This window comes from Oryzias latipes, chromosome 7 (genome assembly GCF_053564925.1).
Source record: "Oryzias latipes strain Hd-rR chromosome 7, Olatipes_Hd-rR_3.1".
NCBI classification, from domain to species: Eukaryota; Metazoa; Chordata; class Actinopteri; order Beloniformes; family Adrianichthyidae; genus Oryzias; species Oryzias latipes.
Window position 1 is genome coordinate 3,281,152 of NC_136243.1, and position 23,306 is coordinate 3,304,457.

Consider the following 23,306-nt stretch of genomic DNA (forward strand, 5'->3'; position numbering starts at 1 on the left):
GTTTAATTTAGCTCGTTTGGTTTTGAACAAAAACTTGATATCATTTTAAAACAGGTTTTATGACTGAAAACTCAAAACTACAAGAAAATGACTCAAACATCCAATGTTAGATATCAGATGATGTTTATCTTAGAAACAATCCAACCACCATGCTCAGTAATAAGCAGCGTTTTTGAGTTGCGCAGAAGCAGCGTCATCATGAAAATGTGATGAAGAATGCAGACGGGACAGACGCTTCATCGCTGCAGCTCTGCTCTCAAAGCCGATGAAGAGCAGCAAACAGGTGAAGCTCCTGCAGAAACTGCTTCCTCTGAAGCTTTAAGGCTGCATGTGGATCCAGAGCAGGCGGCTTGGTCCCACAGCCAGACTCTGATGAGCTTTCCCTGGTCGCCTGCCGCAGTCGGGGCGACACCGGCCAAGTCTGAGGATGGTTCCACAGACCGGGAGGGTTTGTCCTCAGTGGATCAAGCTCCTCACATTTTACATAAAGTCAACAAGAAGAGGTGCCTGTAAATCTCCACCTTAATTGGAACATTCCACCTTAACAGAAAGGAGGAATGTTGTCTTGTTTGGGTCCTTAACAGATGAGAATAAAGGAACTCCATAGAACGACTTTGGTACCAAACAGAACTGGATGGTTCTGTTCTGCTGAAACATGAGCCGACACCACAAACCAGACCCTCCAGTCAGCGAGGAAGAACCGGCTTCTGTTTAGTGTCTCCTCAGCTTCACTCATCATGAAATGACCGCTGCTCTCTGTCCTCCTCCTCTTCCTCGTCTTGGTTCTGGATAAGACACAGCATTTGGTTTGCATTCAGAGTTTATTTACCAGACTTGAGCGGAACCGTCTTTGGCTCTGAGATCCTCTTAGATCTAGTCGATGTGCAGAATTCTTTTTGCTGTCCTCAAATGTTCTTCCTCAGAACAAACAGACTCCTCCTCCTCAGACCCACACATGGATCTCCTGCTGCAGCCCAGCTGAGGAGGAGTTTCTGTGGGAGCAGGAGCTTCACCACGCTGCTGTCCTCTTCTGGATTAGTTTCCATAGCAACAGAAGTAATTGTTTGTATCAGCTGATCTGACAGCAGCAAATGAGAGGACGGGAACCCGGAGGTCCCAGGAGGAAGGGTGTGTGTGTGTCGGTTCAGGTCGTTTTTCAAATGGGTCCAGACCAGCTGGAAGGTCCGGAAACAGATTCTAAAGATGTTCTGGGTTTTTGGGGTGAGGTTTGACAGTGATGGGCCCACACAAGTGTGTGTTGTTTAAGTTGCGTTCTCTGGTGAAACCACTGACCCATTCGGGCCCAGAGCTCATGCTGGGGCCTGGTTTTGAGGTTCTGCAGGTTCTGGAACCCACTGAAGGGTCTGCGCTTGTTGATGTGAAACAAAAAGACTGGAATGAATGTAAAGTCCTAGTAAAGCCTTCCCTGCAAGCTTGAGAGTGTGCGAGAGAGTCCTTGTTGTGCTTCCAAAACAAACAGGCCTGGGGGGGGGGCATCCTGCAATGACCGCAACCCCCCCCCCCACCCCACCCCCCCCACACACACACACAAACCAAACTTCATGCTGCGGAGCTCATCTGCAGATCCACATTTGAACAAAAGCTCAAATGTTTCTGAAGGAAGTTGCTCCTCCTCCAAGAGACGGGAGGCAAAGGCTGGAGGCTCCTCCCACCTTAACCATAGATTCACAGATGCACACACTTGTGCACGCGCAAAGTCACTGATGTAGCACTAAAAGAGACCCACTCCTCAGACCTTCAATGAAAATGGGGTGACTGAATGCAGGAGCCGCTGAGGAACAAGAAACGTCCAGAGAAACAGCTTAAAACAGGGGCCTTTTTTCTGAGCCTCGTATCCCTAAAGTTGACTGAATTGTGCGGCTTCATGAGCAGAGATCAGATCCTCCACCTTCCAGCCTCAAGACTGAAGCAGCGCTAAAGGACCACAGCTCGTCCTTTCATATGGACTCATCTGTGTTTGTCTTCAGTCTGAAGCAAACGGTTAAAACAAAGCCCACCACACTGTAGTACACTGTGTGTACTTTGACTACACACATCTGTGCAGACACTGTTACAAACACACATGCAGACTCCTGGACACTTTAAAAAACCCATTCCAATGACGGTGGTGTTTTTAGTGATTTTAACATGTTCTTGTTGCATTTTTCTCCTAATTGAGAACATTGGCGGAGGCCCCAGGGAACGTCTTGGGGTCCCCCCAAAGGAGCTGGAGGAAGTGGGCGGGGGGAGGGAAGTCTGGACATCCTCGCTTTAGACTGCTGCCCCCACAACCCGGTCTTGGATTAGCAGAAGATGAACGGATGGATGGATGGATGGATGGAGGACATGTAAACTAGAATTTAACATTAAAAGTGGGTTTATGACCATGTTTTTATTCAAATCGCCTTTGACCAGTAGCAGATGAAGACCGGATGTTTGAAAATATCAGACTTATGACGCAGCTACTGCCAAAAATCTGGCTTTTCTCCGCTCCAAATCTAAATCCTCCACTTGCAGAAAGATTGTCCTCTCCGAGCTGCCGTCGGCTCCAAAGTGTGCACCTGGATTCCTCTGATGGTGCTTACAGTTGCGTTGCTGGCTTAATGTTAGCTCGGGCTTGTCAGGTGCTTGTCGCTAGCAGGAGAGAATGTAAACAAAGGCATGCTGGGAGATTAGCTTGGCTAACTTGCGCACCAACAGTCCTGTCCAATCCAAAGGCTAATTTCTGAGTTCCTGCAGCTCTGCAGAAACTATGTGTACCACACAGACTTTTTGATTTTTGACTAAATATTGCAGAATTATAATCAAAAGACCACCTGAACGATTTTACAGTCGAGAAAAATCTAGTTGGAGTGGGACTCAGACTGAGTTTGTGAGGTTAGGTGATTGACATCTGCCAGTTTGTTGTCGGTTATCTGAACTGGTCGGGGTCCAGCCCCGGGTACCCGGGACCCGGGGTCCAGCTCGGACGCCGGGGTCCAGCTCTTCATGTCAGGCCCGCCTCTCTGTCCGTTCCTAAAGCACCACAGCTGAAACTGCTGCCAAAGTAGCTGGTGATTAGAGATGCTCTGCTGCGCCGCCTCCCTGAGTCAAGAAGAAAAATGAGAAACTGTTGTGTTTTTTTGGCAGATCGAGTCTGACAGCCTGAAAGGTTTTTCAAAGAAAAAAGGACTTCCTCCTCATCCTTTTATCCACGAACACAAAGTGAATTAGTGGAGACGAGTCGGCCAATCAGCTGCAGCATTCAGAGGAAAGAGAGCCATTATTGGCTAATGAGACGACGGGGAATTAAAGCTTTTATTCTAATAACAGTAATGTCTGTTTGCAAGCGAGCTGCCTGCACCTGCTTCCCTCCTCTGCTGTTTTCAGCTACAAGTGGGGAGTGGATCCTCACAGCGAGCTGAGAGGGAAATGAATCTGTTGATTCAGATTTTTATGGATGATTATTTCCAGAAGAAGGCTGCACCTGCTTTTCTTTCAGAGCGGAGCAGAAATCTGGAGGCGAACCAGACCTCAGCCGATGTCAGAGCGAATGAAGAGCTGCTTCCTCTAATGATCATTATTGATTAGCTAGGGATTTGTGAGATGGCTGCACCTGTGCAGCTCACCTGACAGCACGTCACCTGCTTTGTTCTCCCCCTCACCTGCAAATACAATCTGAGGAAAAACGAGTCATCGGTGGATTCAGGCACAAAAGGAACTGTGCCGAGACGGCAAGCGGCGTTTTACTCAGATGGAAAACGATGATGATGATGATGAAGATGCAGAGAAAAGCTGGTGCTGGGCTGCTCTGAGCGGAGTTTTCAGTCTGGAAAAGAGGTTTCTCCTTTGAGGAGACGTGTTTCAGCTGCTGGAAATGACTAACGGCTTCAAAGCTATTAACTGCAGTTAAAGATCAACAGCAGTTTCAAAATAAACCGTTTCAATCTTAATTGTGGTCACATATGAGGGAAGGAAAATAACTGTAAATTAGTCCTGAAGGAATGGATTTTTTAACTGGTTAATTATGCAGACAGCTGATCCCAATCTGCAGCAGTTTACTGTCAGCCTCTGTCGTCTGAAGGATCAGTCTTTACTGAACCTGCAGCAGCTTCCAGATGCTGTATTTGTATGAAGGGGGGGGGGGGGTGAGTTTTCCTCACATTTTCAGGTGTTTTAAGCTCATTGAAAACGGTCGGGACAGGCTTTCAGGTTAACTGAGTAACTTTCAGTTAGAATGCTTTTAACACGTTACAGTCTGGCATAAGTTGGGTTCCTGTGGTTTTGGTATAATCCCTTCTTAGGCTTTCTTAAAGTTTTTAGTTTATAATGGGCTATAATGAGAAGTTTTGGGGGCGCTGATGTGGATAACTGAGGCAGTTTGACTAGAATATCTCATTTGTATTATTTAGTAGTATTGAGATTTTTGAAGCATACTAAGCTGTAGTCACAACTCATGATGGCCTTAATAATGACTTGGGCCGCCGTATGACCCGTACATGATCAGTGCATGTAGCTTCCATTATTCTGACAAACACTCATGATACACTTACCACACGCATGACAATGGTACATTCCATCCTGACATTCCTTAAAGTCCTCCTCCAAAGGAAATCATGTTTTTTGACACATTTAGTCAAAGCCCCCTGATCTGCCCCGTCCAGCGTGCACAAGCCCCCTGATCTGCCCCGTCCAGCGTGCACAAGCCCCCTGATCTGCCCCGTCCAGCGTGCACAAGGTCAGGTGTGAGAGACGTGAAGATGGAGATTGCTTTCTTCTATTTGCATCCAAGTTAAAGTCTGAAATGTGTTCTCCACATTCGTGTTCTGAGAGCGGGTTTGAAGGCTTACTGCCCCGCATTAACCAGAGAGGGGGAAAATAAAAACAGGAATAAAATCAGGGACCTTTTTTTACTGTTGCCTGCCGCCAGACTTCTTTTTTACCCACCAAGTGATTGAACTTAAAGGAATTTACAAGAGAACTGGCAGTTTTTTCTAAAAAAGTTCAGAACTGACATATGGTCAGTTAACCCCCAGATAGACTACCTAACTCACTGGCATGACCTAATTCCCCCCAAACCTGGGACAAGTTAAGCTACAAGTGCTTTTTTTGGAGAAGTTATTATTTTGGTCAGCTTTGGTAGAGATTCCTTCTGATAATGTGATTGGATAGAAGACATCCTAAATCAGATGTAAATGTTTTCCTTCACTCTGTGATGCTCCTGACTGCTGTGGCCGTAGGCGTACTGACTCGTGTTTCACAGTGTTTAGGTTTCATTCATCAAGCCATGCAGGGTTTCACTGATCCTCAGCAACACTTTTGGATAATGTCCTGCTCTCCTCATTGAACAGCTTTGCTCAGCATTGCCACCGGCATCATCAGGAGTCAGTTCTCTGAGACCAGGATCTCCTGTTCTGAGCTGCAGTAGGACATCTACAGAACTTTTTGTTGTAGTTTCTGATTTCGAGTCAGCAGACAGTCCAGTAAAAGATCTGTGAGGGGAGAAGATGTGACTGAATGGAGAAACAGGCTCTGACTGTGAGTGAGGATCACGTCACCTTTAGTTTGGGACCAAAGGCCTCATTTCCTCCTGGTTCATTTTGATAAATAGAAAACAAAATGATCTGATTTCATTTCTGGTTTTGTGTCACGTTTGAAGGATTTGCTGAACGGAACGTTCTTCAACCAACGTGGAGAACGTGGAGCACAGACCTTCATGTGGTTGCAGCGTCAGACTCAGTCTTTGTCCTTTGGTGAGGCTGAGCTCTGAGTCAGTGTGGTTTCCTCTGGAATCAGCTCCCGCTGCTTCCCTGCTGCAAATAAACAACAGAAAAACCATGAAGCATGTGCTTCTTTGCAGCGTTTAGCCTCCTCGGGCCTGAAAGCTGCTTTGTTTGTGCAGAGTCTGCATTTGCAGACAGAGTATTTGTCTTTTTTCATTATTCATTGTGTTGAGACAGAAGTCATGTCCCAACATTTGTGTGAGACATCATCACCAAGATGGAAGATGTGAGCGCTGCAGAAAGACTGCTCAGTGGTTTTGGGGTAGAGTGTTATGGGCTCAAACCCGGTCCGCGTCCTTCCAAAGACTCTAATAATGGGACAAATGCGGGGAACAAATGTCACACACCTAGGTGCGTGACAGCTAATGGGACTGGTGGTTTTCTCTGACCCCTGTCCCTTCTTGATGCCCACCTGCCCTCTATCAGCCTCTAATGATCAGCAGCAGGCCGCAGCTGAAGCCTGGGTGCAGATTTATGTCCTCTCCCGGATGAGCAGCTGCTGTTGGGGTTTGAACAGACACCCATAAATCCAGGCCGTGTTTCTGCGCTTTCATGCTCCTGTTTGCCTGTTTGTGCATTCAGCCCCCCTGCCGGAGCGCGCATGAGTGTGTGTGTGTGTGTGAACTCTGCGCTGGGATTTGGTTTCCATGGCGCTGGAGCTCAAGCGTGTAGTGAGCGGGGCGCGGAGGTGGGCGTGGTCCTGCAGGCATGAATCAATGTGTCAAAACGTCATCTTGAAGCTGTAACTCTGAAGGGGGGAGGGGGGCGTCCAGATGTGGGAGCAGCTCCTGTGATAAAGTTATAAGCTGCTGTCAGAGGCTGTGCTGCATCAGTACTCGTCTGCTTCATGGAAACACGATATTCCAGAAGTTAAACGTCCACAGAGGCTTCTTTAAGATGCAGATTCTCTTCAGCTAAACTGTAAACAGCAAACTTAGATGCTTTGTGTTTGGTTAATCACCTCTTACCTGTTGCTTTAACACTTTGATGCATTTTAAGCAGCATCCTCTGCATGAGAGAGAGAGAGAGAGAGTCTGCACAGAAATACGTTTCACCTCGATTCTTCAAAATGTTGCATAGATCTGTCTGCAGTCATCGTACCGGAGCACTGCCATAGCTCTGTGCCCCTGACTGATGCTGACCGCTGACCACTGTGGCTTTAAATGGGGGGGGGGGGCTTCAAAGACAAGCAGCTAAAGCGGCTGCTGTCAAACCAAAGCCAATGAAAAGCTGCACGTCTGTGTGATGTGTGTGTGTGTGTGGGGGGGGGGGGGGGGGGGGGGGCACATGTGGGTTGAAGACTTTCAGGATTTCTGTAGACAAAACTTCAATGAAGGCGCGGCTTCCATCAGATCCACACCTCCCTCCACTTTCCAGCCTGAAACGTGTGTGTGTGTGTGCCTGTGGGTGTGTGTGTGTGTGTGTGTGTGTCAGCGTGTAGGAAAGCTAAAGTTTGCATTTATTTTCTTTTCTGATGACACCCCTCAATACCCCGACAGAGCTGTCAGTTTCCAGTAGCGTTGTGTGTCTTTCCCCCTCACATAATCGCTCACACATCTTCACACATGGTCCACAAATCAACCAACTGTGTGGCGATACAAAACAGTCTCATTCTTTTACCTAGATGACAACAATCTACTTTATTATTCATTTACCTTTTAATACCCTTTTAAACTACTTTATTAGAAGTTACACAGAAGACCTCAGTATCCTCTTAGTTACATCATGACTATCGAATAGGTTTTTTGAATGATGATCAGGTAAATGTTTTATTTTGGAAAGGTTACACGTCAGAAGAGCTGAATTCCACTTGGGAGTCTTTGAGGTTTTTATTGTAGTTCCACAGAAACAAAATCAAGCTCCTTGTGATATTTGTGGATCAGAAATGTTTTCTGGGTTACAGCAGGTATATTTTACTCCTAAAAGGGTGACTGGGTTAATCTAGCAATCAGCGGAGATCTTTGTGTCCACTGATCATCGATTGATGGCCTCAGATCTGCTCCCACATCTTCTAAATGGGGCGGCCCGTTCCAGGAAGCGGACTCTGGTCTGGATCAGGCGGACAGTTTGTGTCTGAATGAAATGATCCTGGTTTCTGTCATTCCAGGCTGTAACAGGAGAGCGTCACAGTCTCAGAGCGGCGTCCGCCATTCTCCTTCTAGGGTGTGTCGGTGCAGCAGCCATTTGACCTCTTACTCAGATGTACGCTTTGGGAAATGACTTCATCTCCATCCCTCCTGCCCCCCTCCCCTCGTCTGGGTCTCTCTCTGTATTGACCATCTTTTAGAGTGAAACCCATAAAGACGGTCCCGAAGGACGCGTCTCAGCCTGACGTCACACATGGAGCAGTGTGGTCTGAGAAGACGGTTCACGTGCCGTCCCGTCCCCCCCCCCCCCCCCCCCCCCCCCCCCCCCGTGCAGTGGTGAGGCTCGTGAAGGTAGATGCTCACGCCATCCTCTCTGGAAGCTGATGGACAGATCCATCCCACTGTCCACCTGTGGGTGGGGGGCAGGTGTTCTCGCGTGCTGCTCATAAACAGCTTAAGTCGATGGTTTTTGGTGAAACTGTGGAGGTGGGGGCCTGCTCTCCCCCCACATGCTGTAATCTGCCCTGATCTGTGCCATGCCCCGATCGCATGACTCTTCCTGCAAGATGAGCAGAACCGACAACCTGGACCCACACCACAGCGGTCAGCACCCAGCGTGTGGTTTTGACGGGACCCCCTGAACCGGCCTGGAGAGTCTTTTGGGGGCCTTTGGGGTGGTGCAGTGAAGAAAGCCTTCCATGTCTTTGTCTTCACTTGACATCATCTCATCCTCCGTGTTGAAATCGGTGTTTTCTGAGATTGAAGCGTCTTGCTCTGGTACAAAAGGTTCTACGTTGAACCTTGTCTCCTCGTGTTCAGAGCCCGTGTGGGTGTCCTGAAACTGCCTCCACCCATCTCGCCCTACCCCACCCCCAAGTGATGACTTGATTCCGTGTACATTTTTCCCCCTGTGAAGGGGGCAGATCTCCATCATGGCTGCCTCTGCATAGGTCATGTGACCAGAGATCAGGCTGACGGTCTGCCATGGTCCCTCTGAGCAGAGGTTCAGCAGGCTGAGAACATCTGGACAGTCTCACTGTTGGTGTTTCTGCACTTTTTTCCACAGAAAACTATGAATCGGCTTCAACTCCGGGTCAGAAATCTGCGACTCATCTGTAGATGAGCAATAATGATTCCTAACAAATCTAATCTGGAGCATACTTTAAAGGCCGAGTTGATTTCTGCGCCGTTTGAGTATGAAGCATGTTCTTCTGGGGTTGTCATGACAACTCACAGCAGATCCTAATCCACTCTGCACACCAACAGGAGCTGTTATTTCTGCTCCTCATCAGATGCTGCAAAAGCAGAGCAGAAACTCCAAATGCTGTAGCAGAGCAGCAGGGATCTGCTGGTGTTGCTGCACTCCGTGACACAGCAGATCATTGTGGAAATCCAGGGACAGCAGAACAACTTTTGGACGTCTCCTTTGTTTTTTTGGACATCTTGAACCCAAAATGCTTTAACTCTTCCAAAACGTTGTTCTCTTTGAGAATTAAGAGCTTCAGATCTGTTGAACCTGAATGCAGCAGGCAGCCGGCTCTTCCATTTAGCTTAAACAAATCCCTTTGAGTTTGTTTCCTTCACAGGCAAAGTTTCCAATTATTTCTGTGTTTAGAATGAGTCTTCCAACATGTCCTGTATCTGAGCTGAAGGCAGACATCAGTATTCTACCTGGAAACATTTGAGAGAGAGAATGAGACCACCTCCCACTATTACACTTAGTCTTGGACTCATCCCTTTATTGCTATATTTTGGTCCACCGGTCATCTACATCAGTGTTTTTCAACCTTTTTTGAGCCACGGCACACTTTCTCCTTGACAAAACTCCCACGGCACACCAGCATCCAAAAATTAAAAAAGGAGAAACTCATATTCTGTTTTGATCTACAGCCCCTCTCACATGTATTTTTGTGATAATTGTGGCAGAAAAAGCAGGAAGTTGCAGCTGTTTTTTTCTAAAAGATGTGATAAAAGTTAAGGTAGAAGATTTAAAAACTGTTTGATTTGTGTTAGTTGTAGTTTCAAGACGTTTAAGAGGAGAGACTCACTGTGTGCCGAGACGCTGTCATTTTCACCCAATGCATCATGGGAGATGTAGACCAAGAATCCGCCGATCACAGAACTACTCTCTTCTCTGATCTTCATTGTTTTGTTCACTTGTTCCACGGTCTGGATCACGGATCTAGAAGCTACACCGCTAAAGACGAGCTTTAGCTGGTATTTTTGTTGGAACTGAGAGACTTTATGAGCAGAATCTGAACAAGGAAGTGAAGACTTTAACCACTTCTGATTGGTCAGACTGATGACATGTGATTAATCCTCCAAGAATGATTGGTGGAGACAGATAAAGGGGCGGGACTTTTCCTAAAACAGCTTTAGCTGCAGCTAAATCGCGGTACTGTCATTCTTATCAAAGTGTCTTTAATAGAATCAAATAAACACAAAGAAAAAAGTATTTTATGATCTCTCATATTCCAAACTCCTCAGTGTTTTATCAGGACCTGTTTGGATGAACACAGAGCTGATATCCTGGAGATGGGAAATGTTTTTAGATCAGTGAATGAGGGCAATTTCCCACAGCACATTGGTAGAAAAACACTGCTGTAGGGCTGTGGTTCAGGTCCTCAGTTCAAGCCCTGTTTTCCCAGTCCTCTCACATGTTTCTGTCATTACTATGCAGTATTTATACTCCAGTATTGAGGACGTTATAGGAACAGTGTTGGAAGCTGAATAAGGCCGTCATAATGAAGATGCTGCTGTTCATTGGCTGTTTGGTTCCTCCAGTCTGCTATGTGCAGCTTCAGCTCCATTTCTGTCAGTTATTGTATCTCAAAGCGGCATTTCTCAACCAAAACGGACAGAAAGAAGTCTGTAAGTTTTGTGAGAAGCAGCTTCTGTTAAGGCCGCTCTGCCGCTGAGGCAAAGACGGAAAAGATGGCATGTTGACAAAAACACACAGACTGGAAGCATCTTCAGCTGGACGTCAGATTAGAATGACACCAAAACTGCATCAGAAAGAGAAAGGAAGAAGACGTGAGCTTGGAGAGAAGAGCTAAAGTGAAGGAGCAATGAAAGGGGGGTGAAGGGAGAAAAGCAGGAAAATCTGCAGTAAGAGGCGCCGAAATCCACCCGCCACCTGAAAGTGGGTCACATCAGAAATACTGAAGAGGAGGGGATTGTCTCTGCAGCAGAATCCCGTCCTGAAGCCGCATTGGTAGCATCAGCTGATCGCAGAACGGCAAAGATACTATGTTGGGGGGGCGGGGGACACTGCCTCAGGTAATCACGGCTTCCTGCTCGCTCTTGAATGTGTTTCCTGAGGTTTCGTTAAGCCAAACCTCGTGGGACTGCCTTCCTGCAGGCTGTAATCCCAGTGCTGATCCAGGATCACGCTGATCCGTGCTGACGGGCTTTGGGCCGGACCTGCGGCTGGGTTCTGTTCAAGTCCAACCCCAGTGCTCGTCCCACTCTCACGCTATCTGACCCAAAACAAAGCAGGTCACTGCGGAAAGGCTTCCCCCAAACTGAAAGGAGGTTTTTCTGAAATCTTCTTCCTCCTCTGTGGAGCCAGGCTGGTTTGAAACTGCCTCCAAAGGGTCAGGATGGTCTTCCTGAGGCTGTTTGCTCTGCCCTTTCATCTATTTTCACGCAGACCATGTTCTTGTCAGCCCAGAACAAACCAATGGGTCACATGACTGCAGATTCTGTCCATCTTCTACGTCTGGCGTCTCTGTCTGTGAGGATAATAAATCTGCCTTCTGCACATGCTCTGTGTTGCTTAGAGTCAGGGGCCCCTGGAGTCTGTCCCAGATGTCTCTGGAAGGTACGGGACAGGTTACAGGTCCACATACAGATACACAACCACACAAGCTTAAAGACCATCTAGAAACTGGGATTACACAAAGAGACTCGTCTGTGGACTGGAGGAGGAGGAGGAGGAAGAAGAAAGCACGCACATGCTCAGAGAGCACTCGCAGTAATCGACCTGAGTTTTGGAAAACTCGTAAGTAAGGAATGTGCAAAAGACATTTATATGACACTGGGTTGACATCCCTGAGTGTTCGGCGCTCCCTCACAAAGACGAGCAGACACAAACACTGCTCTTAAGGTGGACTGCTTCCTTCTGCAGCTTCCCAGGGCTTGTTCCTCTTTGTTACATTTGCATCATCTCTGCTCCACGAGACACACTAAAGGGTTCGTGTCCTTGCATCACTACACAAAAATATCACAGACGCTAAGAAGAAAGCCAACCACACACACACACACACACTCAGAGAGAGTTGGATTAATTATTCGGTTGCCAGGGAGATGATGGAAGAACGAGCAAGTCTGTCAGCTCCCCAAAGAGACTGAAGACTCTTCACACTTCCTCTCTCTCTCTCTCTGTTTGTTTCTAGCTCGTTCTACCACTCAGTCCAGCAGAGTGTCTGGCTGGGGGGCACATTATGGGTTATGTCATGTATAATTGTTTCCATGGAGATAATATTTCCAGTTTGAAGGGGGGACACTCCTGGAGTGTCTTCTGGGTCGATGAGAGGAAGGATTCAGGCTCACCTCTCTCTGTTCAAGCAGCAGCTTTAGAGGAGACACAACCAAACAGGAACCCTTTCTGAGCCACAGCTCGTCAAACTTCACCTCATCTACACTTTAACTGTTGGTGGAAACTGTAAACAAAGTTGAAGCCATTGCACAGTTGCTGAAGTTTGAACACAGACATGACCAATCTCTGAAAGCTGATCCCTTCTGAGAGGCTCCATCTGTTCCTGCTTGGTCAACATTTGCAACCAGTTCATTCTCAGTTAGAATGTTTCATAAATAATTATCCAAAGCACAACTATACCTGAGTAACTACTAGAAACCTCACAATAACATACACAAATCTAGAAAACGAGGAGTTCCACACAAAGATCAAAAAGGGAAAAATAAGTTTAAAAATGATGAATAAAACTATTGATAGAATTTCTTTCAACTGAATGTTCTACAGCCTGTGAAGAAGAATCTGTTTCTATTTCTAGGTAGATGATTTGTATTTCTGAGTTTTTATGGACCTGTAGTCCATACAAACCTTGTAGTTTATTTTGATTACAGTGACAAAAAAGCTCTAATGTAATAAATGGAAATGACTCATTTTAGAAGGAAATGTGAACAAAAGGAGAATCTTAGTACAAGTTAGTCCATTTAAGTCAATCTTCCTCAAATCTAAAACTAGCACTAATTCTTAGAACATAAATCTAAATACCTAGGTTCTAACAGAAAATGACAATGAACGCCAGTCTATACTTACATAATAATTACAGTACACTTAAGGTTTCAAATAGTTTGCAGTGAACCTTTAAAAAAAGTGTATTCTTTTCCATAATTCCTTTGAAAACATTAAACTTCCATGAAATATAGATTCAGGGCCTACTGTTGAATTGATTTCAAGTATTTATTGATCTGTTTTTACATAAATTGGGCTTCTAGTTCATTAAACGTCACATGTTGTGTGGCCATTCTTGTGCCTCCTGGAAGCTTCACCTCACAGATTCTATAGAAGCAGAAGAATATCCAGACTTTGAAGAACTGGAAGCCCAGTTTATGTAGGAATCCCTGAAATCAATGAAAAGCTCAAATGGTTTTTGATGGGATTGATTTAGTTTCTATCTTTCTTTCCCCTTTCCTATGTTTGAATTTTACTCTGGAAACCCTCAGAGGTGATGCCGCTGTCTTGAACTTCTCTCCAGTTTTTTTTTTGGTTTAGAGCTGAAAAAAGGTCAAATGAATGTATGAGGGATTGGCAACTAAAACTAAGCTTTGAAGCTAATCTGTGGCTGATTGTAAGCGGAAACCAAACCCATCAGGAACTTTAGAGAACCTGACTGCAAAGCCTAGACTTCCGTTATCCCAGAGTTTGCTGTGGGACTGTCTGGTCATGGGGGGAACAAGGTCCTGCCTTTCTGCCCTTCTCCATGGAGAACTTCTTTTATGAAATGAAAGCTCTTTCTACTTGGCCTCAAAGGCGTTAAAGCTAAACTGTTGCTGCCCCAACGCTGAATGGAAGCAGCAGAGGAGGAGAATGAACCCGAACCCCCGTCTGACCTGCTCCTCTGAACCAGGCCGGCCCGGTCCGGTCCGGTCCGGTCCGGTCCGGTCCAGCTGGGACCGCAGCAGTTTTCTTTTACACACACTTTAAAGTGATCTGTGAACTTCAGCAGCTTTAACCTCATCAGCTTTCCCTCTCCGGATTTAGGGTTTGAGCTCCAACACGCTGTGGTGTTGGGTGACCTCACGCTTCACCGCGTGCACTGTGCACAAGGCCTCAAAGGTCAGAGGTCAGGATATCAGCCGCTTGAAAAACAACTAGGAAGACAGGAGCCCCAAACAGACATGTATAAAAGGGAACTTTTTGGTTTTATGCCTCTGATGAAGGTTATCCAATGAGCAGTTTGGACATTTCTAAGTTAAATTAATGTGATTCTTTTTTTTAAATATTGTCTTCTAATAACGGCTAATAATCGGTGAGTGTGTCTGTTGTGTGTGTGTGTGTGAGACTGCCTCGGGGCTTAAACCATCAGTTGGTGGTTCTTGCTGTGTGTGCATTGGGGGGGATGGGCAGGAACTAATAAGCTTAACTGCCTCCCCCCCGCCTGCTTCACCCTCAGATGCCCTTCCTCCCCCTTGTCTTCCTCCCCCAGCCCCATGGCTGTCTGAACAGGGTTTTGTGTTCCTCTGAAAGAGCCCTCCTGTCCTTTTATCACCCGGCCCCATTACACGCACACGGAAACAGGATAACGTGGAGGGATCAAATATGTACCAATGAACTATGGAAATGCAATCAGGAGACAATCCTGCTCCGCATGGTAGCCCATTGTGTGATTTATTTTGAAAAACTGCATAGCTTCCTGCTGCTTAGGAAACCTCTGCAGGCCTGTTGGGTGTAAACGTGTCAACAGTAGCGGTGCTAGCTTTGCTAATGTGGGCGTGTTGCAGCACACGCCCACATTGCATGCAGCTCTGCTCTGCCTTTGGGCGTCTGCCTCTTCTGACAGGTAGAAATGTTCGGCATGGAGGTGGAAACATGCAGGCAGAGAAATCTGCACGTGGCTGAGAGGACTTCAGATCTTCTGTTTAAAAGCACAGAAATCCCACAATAATCAATCAGATATTTGCTTTGCCTGTAAACCGTCTCACTGTGTGGCCTGCCTCCTGCTAGGAATTTGTTTTCCACTTTTATCAAGACATGAGAGAATCATGTGATCAACGCTGGGTCATGTGACCCTTCTGAATTGTCCTGATGAGCAACAGACAGATTTCTGTGATTTAAAGACCATGAAAACGGTGTTTTTGGTGTTTTAATTAACGTATTGTAGCCTTTTTCTGACGATGGAGGACATGTAGAAAGAAAATTCAGATTAAAGCTATATTTCTGTGTATTTTATTTTTCAGGACATTATGACCAAACAGGTTTGAAAAATGTGTAGTTGTTAAATAAAATCTACAATCGTCAGACTACAAGCTCTATTCTGATCATCCATCTGCAGACAAACAGATCCATGAACGTCTTTGTTTTCCTCATCTGAGCTGGAATCTGGATCTAAACTGGACAGATGGATAGACACCATATTATTTACCATTTTTGATGCACCGCTAATGTTAGGTGGGAGTTGTGAGATACTGTCTTTAGTAGCCGTGGCGTTTATAAGAGACGGGCGTCTACTGGAGACCGGCGTTTATTCCATCACACACCGAATGCTGATGACTTATGGCTTCATTATGCAGTGAAATCCTGTCACCAAATGCAAACATCACCAGATGAACATTTCAGGATTGATTGAAATTCAAAGAATAACTTTTTTTTACAAAGCCAGATAGAGACTTTAGAGGAAGTGATGGACAGAGGCCGTTATCACTGTACAGGATGGAACTTTGAAAGGACTTTCATGTGAAAGACTTTAGGCTGGTCTGAGTTCTGACCTGTTTATAAAAGGCTGAGAGGGCAGCCCAGCACTCCGGACTCAAACCCGCGGTCTAGTCACTCCGTGCTCCAGCTGCTCGCCTTTCAAAGGAAACACGGAGGAAAACATCATTTTCAAATTTGTCCACATTAGTCAGAGCAGAGAAGCAGCAGCTGGACGAAACCTGAGAGGAACACGCTAACGGGCCGTTTGTGCATGTGTGTGTGTGTGCGTGCACGCTCTCACACAGCAGTGAAAGCAGTGCAGGCGTTACGTTTCAGCCTCCTCTAATGTGTTTGTGAATGACACAGGAAAGCAGACAGATTGAATGAGAGCTGAACGAGTTTGTTAACAGACACTAATAGGTCCAACACAACAGGCTCCTGCACAACCAAAACTCACAGCTACGGGAGCCTCAAAGGGACAAATGCTTCCGTTACATGCCTGGGATTTCTTTTTTTATTTCTGTTTGGTAAATAAAATAAACAAATAAATGAACAATTTACATGAAAAATTAGTTACAGCTTCAAACAGAAGACAAACTTATTAATAATGTTTGTGTGAATTCTGGGAAAATCTCCTTTCCAGGCTTTTCCTGCACCTTTTAACTCACGCTTTGTTTTTTAGCTACGTCATTTGTCCTCAGCTTTGGAAATGCTTTTGGTTTTTAGCCGTTTCCATTTCCGCTACATGACTCCTCATCATCCACTTCAGAGAAAGCTGGATGAGGCTTTGATTGATTCTCTTTAATCTTTTTGAAGCTTTCTTTGTCATTCATTTCTTTATCCATTTTCTTGAGTGGATTTCTAAAAAAACAACATGAAACCTGGTGGGGGTCCCTTTGCTCTGAACCCCTGTTGTCACGTTTGGGCTTTTGAACACATGAGATCCCAGCCACAGACCACTTCCTCCAGTAATTCCTCCACCTTCTTCTGTTAGGCTTTGCATCCATGTTGGCTTCTTCAATGTGTTTGTCTTTGCATGAATGAAAGGTTGGGAATTCTTTCTTACATTTAACTGAACCAGCTGGAGCTTTTGGTCAAAGCACTTCTAGAAAGATGACATTGATTGACATTTTAGCCGTGATCCTCAGATGATCTAACTGTGATACTGCACTGCAGTTTTACTTATAAGACTGTCTGCAAAACAGTTGTCCTAAAATCTGCACTGTGTAGCAGAGTGTGATAAAGGCTGTGAACTCCTCTAGAATTCTTCTAGAACGTACGGGACAGAAAGCCAAGGGTTAGTTTTTGTTTTACGGCTTCAGAAGTGAATAGATTTACTCAAATTGATTATTTTTTGAGAAAAAAACTGCTTTCTTTTTAATGTTCTGTGTAAATTCAGCTGAAATAACATTTTCTGGGCTCTCGACTGCCTGCGTGATTTAAGGTCATCCGATAAGAATCAATCTGTAACTTGATTGTGAGCGTGTGCAGTGAACTGAGCAGAAGGACTGATTCACAAATGGATGGAACACAAATATCCATCATAACCAGCAGCTGGGACTCTTGGCCTTCACAGAGGAGAAAATGCATGAATGTAGCATGTTGCTACATGCTAGAATTTCAGTCTGAAGTCTTCCTTTAGGTCTGAAGGCGCTGGCACAGAGACACCATCCTCTCTGGTGTTCACCTCCAACAACTCTGAGTTTTGTCACTCAGTGAATCACAGTGAGTTCTTAAACAAACATTGTACCCAGTTTGAATCATTCTGAGGATCAGCTGTTGAAGGCACGAGGCCGCGATGGTCACGGAGGACGTTGGATGTCAGGACAGGACCCACAGGTGACGTGGGCCGCAGCAGGATCATCAACTTGAAGGGAGTTGTTAGTGAGCTCTGAAATGTCATGAATGAAGCAGCTTTTACTCTCACCACCAGACTGGAACTTAAAGATATAGATGTCGTCTGTGCACGCACACACACACACACTGAGGTGTTTCCTTACAGAGGAATTTGGGGCAGCTGCATGCAGGCCTGTGTGTGTCCGGTGTGCGTGCCGGACTCTCCGGTTTCCCGTGGTATCCGACCAGCTGAGCAGGAACGGTTTTCCATGAACCTCGCACGTCCGTTTTGTGTTTGCTGCGGTGTGACTCCCTCTGCATGCCAAGGCGGCTCCCAGAACCCTCTCTGACGCTACCGTCCAAGCAGCTGCTGCAGGATGAGAAAACCAAACGGGATTCAGATGTTTGAGTTGGTTCTTGTCACATGATCCTGTTGTTAGTGAAACTGTGAGGTCTGGCTGGACAGAGGGGGCACGTCTGTCAGCGCACGCCAAAACAAATGCTTGTGTTTGTCTTCCGAGGACGCCACCTTGGGCGGCTCTCGCTTTGGGACAGTCTGGGGCTCCGTTGGAATGCTGATGATGCCCCCCCTTCATCTAGTTTGGATTGCTTTGACACACGACCCTCTCAGGAGAGAACCAGGACCACAGCAGACCAAACCATCTGGGAAAAATCACGCAAAACCAACAGCTGCTCACTGGAAGGCACTTTTGCCCAAAACGAGTTCTGAGCAGAAAATCCAGGAAGGACAGCAGGTAGTCTGTAGTCCTCTGACTGCTGCAGGTCTCACTAAGCCACGTTGACCCAGCAGACACTTTCAGCATCTTTGCTTCTTCAGATTCATGCTGTGGAAATGTTGGTTCTCCTCCGTTGACTCTCCTCTTCTCTGTGTTCGTTAGAAAGTCTGTATACATTTACACTGAGGTGAACCGCACCAAAATTCATCTGCAAGTGAACAGAGACCCTCGTTGTCTAGAGGACTCATAGGACCAAAGTTCAGGGGAGTGGTCACACCTGCCAAAGACCATCAGGGGGGAAACCAGACCTGGATCAGTCCAGGTTTAAACTACCAGAGCAGATCTTCACTCTGGCTTCATTTTATTTTCTAGAATAGGAACATCATGTTGTGTGTGTGGGTGTGTGTGTGTGTGTGTGTGTGTGTGTGTCCTCCCCTAGGTGTTGAGGGTTTGAATCCCTGCCAGAGTCGCACTTTGCAGGTCAGAGGTCACTTCCTGTATTGCTCCGGACATCCTCCTCCCTTCCCTTCTATTAGCTTCCACACTTCTGTCTCAGGCATCCGTCTGCTGCTCAGGAATTCTGCTGAGCTTTTCTGTCTTTCCCTCTTTTTTGGAAAATTTAGTTTTCTTTTGTGCCGAGATGATCCGATCTGTGGAAGACTTCACAGATCAACCATGTGTGCATGTGAAAGTGTGTGCTATACATGTGTGTGTCATGCCTGTGTACATGTGAGTGTGTGTGTGTGCATGTGAATGTGTTTGTGAATGTATGTGAATGTGTGTGTGGTATGCATGTGTACATGTGCATGCGTGTGTGTCAGGCATGTGAATGTGTTTGTGAATGTATGTGAATGTGTGTGTGGTATGCATGTGTACATGTGCATGCGTGTGTTAATGTGAATGTATGTGCATGCGTGTGTGTCAGGCATGTGAATGTGTTTGTGAATGTATGTGAATGTGTGTGTGGTATGCATGTGTACATGTGCATGCGTGTGTGTCAGGCATGTGAATGCGTGCAGTTCTTGCCGTCTGCTGCAGTGTCCTACTTAAAAGTCTCCTCCCTTCATCTGCGTGTGTGTGCTTGCGTTTGAGTGTGTGAAGCTCGTCAGCTCTAATTAAACCAAGCTTCTTAACGAGCAGACAGCTAATTAACACACTGAGAGAAAGACACACACTCGTCCTTCATCTATGGCTTGACATCCTTTCTCTTATTTGTGTTGCTCTTTTTTCTGTTTTCATTTTCAATTTTTGTTGTCTTTTTTTTTACTCTTACTTTTTTCTGGTATCTTTTATTCTTTTTTAATTTTCTTTTCCTTCCTTTCTTGCTTTTCCTTCCCCTCCTCTTCCTCCTATGTGGTGTTTTTCTGGGTCAGTTGGGGGAGGGGTTTTTGGTGAGATTTGGGGAATCTTATTTCCGTCGCTCTTCATTTTTTGAGCACTAGGCTCTTCATCAGTCAGCAGTGTGTAACATCACACACTCTCCCTTTTTCCCATCGTCAGCCTCTCCTCTCCATGGATCCGGTTGGTCACCTTGGTGAACGGCTTCCAGTCAGACCTGCTGTTGTTTCTGAGATCTTTGTGGCTCAAAGGCAGACATAGACGTTGGTCCTGGTGTTTGTGTGAGTCCAGAAGTCCTGTGTGAAGGAGACAGTTTGTTGAGATTTATCTGGAAGAAAGAGAAAAACCAGTATCAGGTGAGACATATTAGAAACAGAATAGTTATTTTCTTTCAGTAAGCAGTTTTGGTGCAAGAGGCGGGGATTCAAATTAAAGTACTGACCAATTGTGTGGAAAATGCTTCTTCTTTTAGTTAGAAAACAGTTTTTCTAGAAATGAATTGTATTGTCTTGTGAATACGAGATGACATAATGAAAGAGTTGTCAAATCAGCACCATGAGCCAATATTCTAAGGGGTTTGAAGATAGACTAGTGAGCGCCTGGACGGGAGACCGGGCCTCGGAGTGAAGCTGGTGAAAACCAACACCAGCCCACGTCCAGCTCCGCCCCCAGGAGTGTGGAAAAACGATGACATCACAGAGAATACCGGGGTTGTCGCCCAAGCACAGTTCACTTATTTTGTGCCTGTGTAAAGCCGTTTTTTTAGGTCCAGTGTCACTGTCATCTTTAGAGGATGTGACATCATCAAAGAGCAAACGGGTGGGACAGACCTTTCAGTCCTTGGAGGACATAGGATGCTGAATGACAGAAACTAAGCCTGAAGATTGATGGGGCTGGTGGCCCTGGTGTAGTGGTAGCGTGGTCAACCTCTAATCAGAATACTGCAGGTTTGGTTCCCACCAACACCTGTTGAAGTGTCCTTGGCCAAGACACTGACCCCACATTGCTCCCGGTGGTTATCGGTTGGCAGTAGTAGACGGCGGAGCGGCCATCAGTGTGTGAGTATGGGTGAATGGGACTGACTGTAAAGCACTTTGGCCATTCAAGGAAGGTTGTACGGCGCTATGCAAGTATGCACACCATTTGAAGTCCACCTGTCAATCAAAAATAACCTCCTAATAATGCAGAAACTTGACCTCCAAGGACATCAAAATAACAGGCTGAATAAAAGTCATGTTGGCTGTAAAACGGTCTGTTTTGAAGTCAAAGGGAAGTGGCTCCCATTTGCTATCAGCCTCTAGTGGTTCTTTGGAGAACTGCAGCCTTGATACTTGCAGGTTTGCCTGAAGAGATAGAACAGAAGGTGAAGGTGAAGGCATTTGTTCTGCAGAAGCTCTCAGAGACTTGATTGGTTCACCATCTTCTAAAACGTCATCTTTCCATGATTGGATCCAACAGGGAGTCAATAACAAAGCTGCCCCTTGGTTGAACAGATTCTGTCATCTATGGTCAACATCAGGCTAACATGCTCTGTCTGTTTCAGATCCGTGTGGATGGGATCCCGCCCCCGACCCAGAATGCCTTGCTGTATGAGACTGTGCCAGTGGTGGAAGGGAAGCCAATCTTGAGAGACATGGTGTTCAGTCCAGACCACCAGCACATCTACCTTCTGAGCGACAGACAGGTAAACCCGCTGGATCAGAACGTTGGTCACGCTTGAACTCTGAAGAAAAGGGGGAGGGGCTTAGAGAGAGCTGTGGTACCTCAGTGGGTCACTCGGACACTGCAGAGGACTGTGTGCTCTCTGTAGAGTTTCTGTCTGCAAACCTCAATGGTCCAGTAGGTTGCTGTGTGCTGTGAACTCAGGAGAGTGAAACTCACACAGAAACACAGTCCCTTCCCTCCCTGAACTCCCTGAAGCTCCATAGCACCATCACAGTCATAGAGAGGTCCTCACAGCTCCAAACAGCTGCTCAGTGCCGGCCAGCTGTGCATCTCACAGGATCATCCTGATCCAGTCTGTGGGCTGCTGGAGCTCAGCTGGATCCTGAAGTGTTCCAGTGGCATCATGGAAGCTGCTGAGCAGTAGAGCTGCGAACACGCCGGGCATTTGATGTGCATTACAGAACGCGCCAAACAGCCACTCTTGATGGTTTCATGGTGTTCCCACTGGACTATTGCAGCCCGATACTATGAACTCACAGATGGAAGAGGCTTGGTGAGGATCTCCAGACTTTTTCTTTCACAGCTCTATTCCGATACATGAAAGACATGGTGCAACAGAATTCCAGCCGGACACAAACGCAGTTATTCATTTCTACTTCATAATCAAGTTTCAAATGGTTGGTACGTCCGTACGCCATCTACACGTCACTAATTGCCAATCCGAGAGTTCTAAACGTGGAAGGCCGAACCGCGCTTTAACACTCGTTCTCATAAACGGAGCCTGGTGTGATGGTAGAATTAAAATCAAACATTTTGGAAAGTTTCCCAGCTCAGCTGACTCAGCTTGGGTTTTCCATCCATTTCTCTGAGACTCCTTTTTCTGGTTCTGACACACCAAACCTTTGTTATCGTTGGTTTCTATGACAACAGGAAGTATGCTCCTCATTTTCAAATGTTTTAATAAAATCTGCAGGAAAAGTGAACCACCTGAAATAGACCTCTGTAGACTTGTAGAATTTGTCTGCCATGATAGACTCAGGTTAAGGCTGTGAATGAACAGAGCTAACAGAAAGCTCCACAGTGGTCTAGAGAAACAGAGCAATGTGATGGTTGGGGGTTCAAGCGTCTCCTCCACTCGCTGAGCATCTCTGTCTGATCCACTTCTCTTTCACTCGCTCTGAAGGTTTTTGTTAATCAACATTAGGTTCACACAGAAAGAGGGTGTTGGTGTTTTTGACCCCAAAGATGTGCACACCGACCACATAACTCTGAGAAACTGCAGGGAATCCGACTTTCAGTCACGCCTGGGAATTGAACCCCCGACCACTTAACGGGCTGATGCCCCACAGCCGCTCCACACTGAATAGTGTGCTGCCATATCCAAGCCTGTGCTACGGATGCTAATGTTTGAGGCCCGATGGTGTGACAGCAGCTGCTCTGCGGAGGACAAACCTGTCTGTGCTCTTCATCTCTGCACCGGTACAGGAGTCATCATCATTTACATGTTATCATTGAGTTTTTCTGGAGCAGCCAGCGGATTAATTTGAGTCCACAGACTGTTGTGAACGTCGGAGCACGTGTTTGAATGAGAAGTGCCGAGTCAGCTGGTCTGTTGGTAAAAAAACACCCAAAAAATGCGGCGACATCTCTTCAGGGAAGAGCAGATAATGAGGTCAGAGAGGAGACAGCGCTGTCTGTGAGACACAACGGGTGTATTCATGCGTGATCGCATGAATGACACAGTTCTGCCCCTGTTTACTGTCTCCCTGCTGCAAGGGCTTGTGGGAAAAGATTGTGTGGGATTTCACCTTCTGTCTGTGGAAGAAACCCCTTCAGCCTTTAAAGAGTGAAACTGCTGTGGGTCATGGAGTCTTCTGGGTGTGATTCCAGCTCGGAGCAGGGGGAGGGGCTGAGTGATGACCACCATACTGGCTCTTAACTCTGTGAGCAGCCCTCATGTCCATCTGACCCACCTGCCAGCAGATCGTGGGAGACCTTCTCA

General features: G+C 46.3%; 1 protein-coding gene across 1 annotated transcript in view; it reads left to right on the plus strand.

Moving 5' to 3' along the window:
- plxna3 (plexin A3) overlaps nucleotides 1-23,306 on the plus strand; it is a 94,686-nt gene that overhangs the window by 38,634 nt on the left and 32,746 nt on the right. Inside the window, exon 7 of the mRNA XM_023957061.2 lies at nucleotides 21,183-21,323. Coding sequence (XP_023812829.1) covers nucleotides 21,183-21,323 — 141 coding nt within the window. The remainder of the gene's footprint in view (nucleotides 1-21,182; nucleotides 21,324-23,306) is intronic.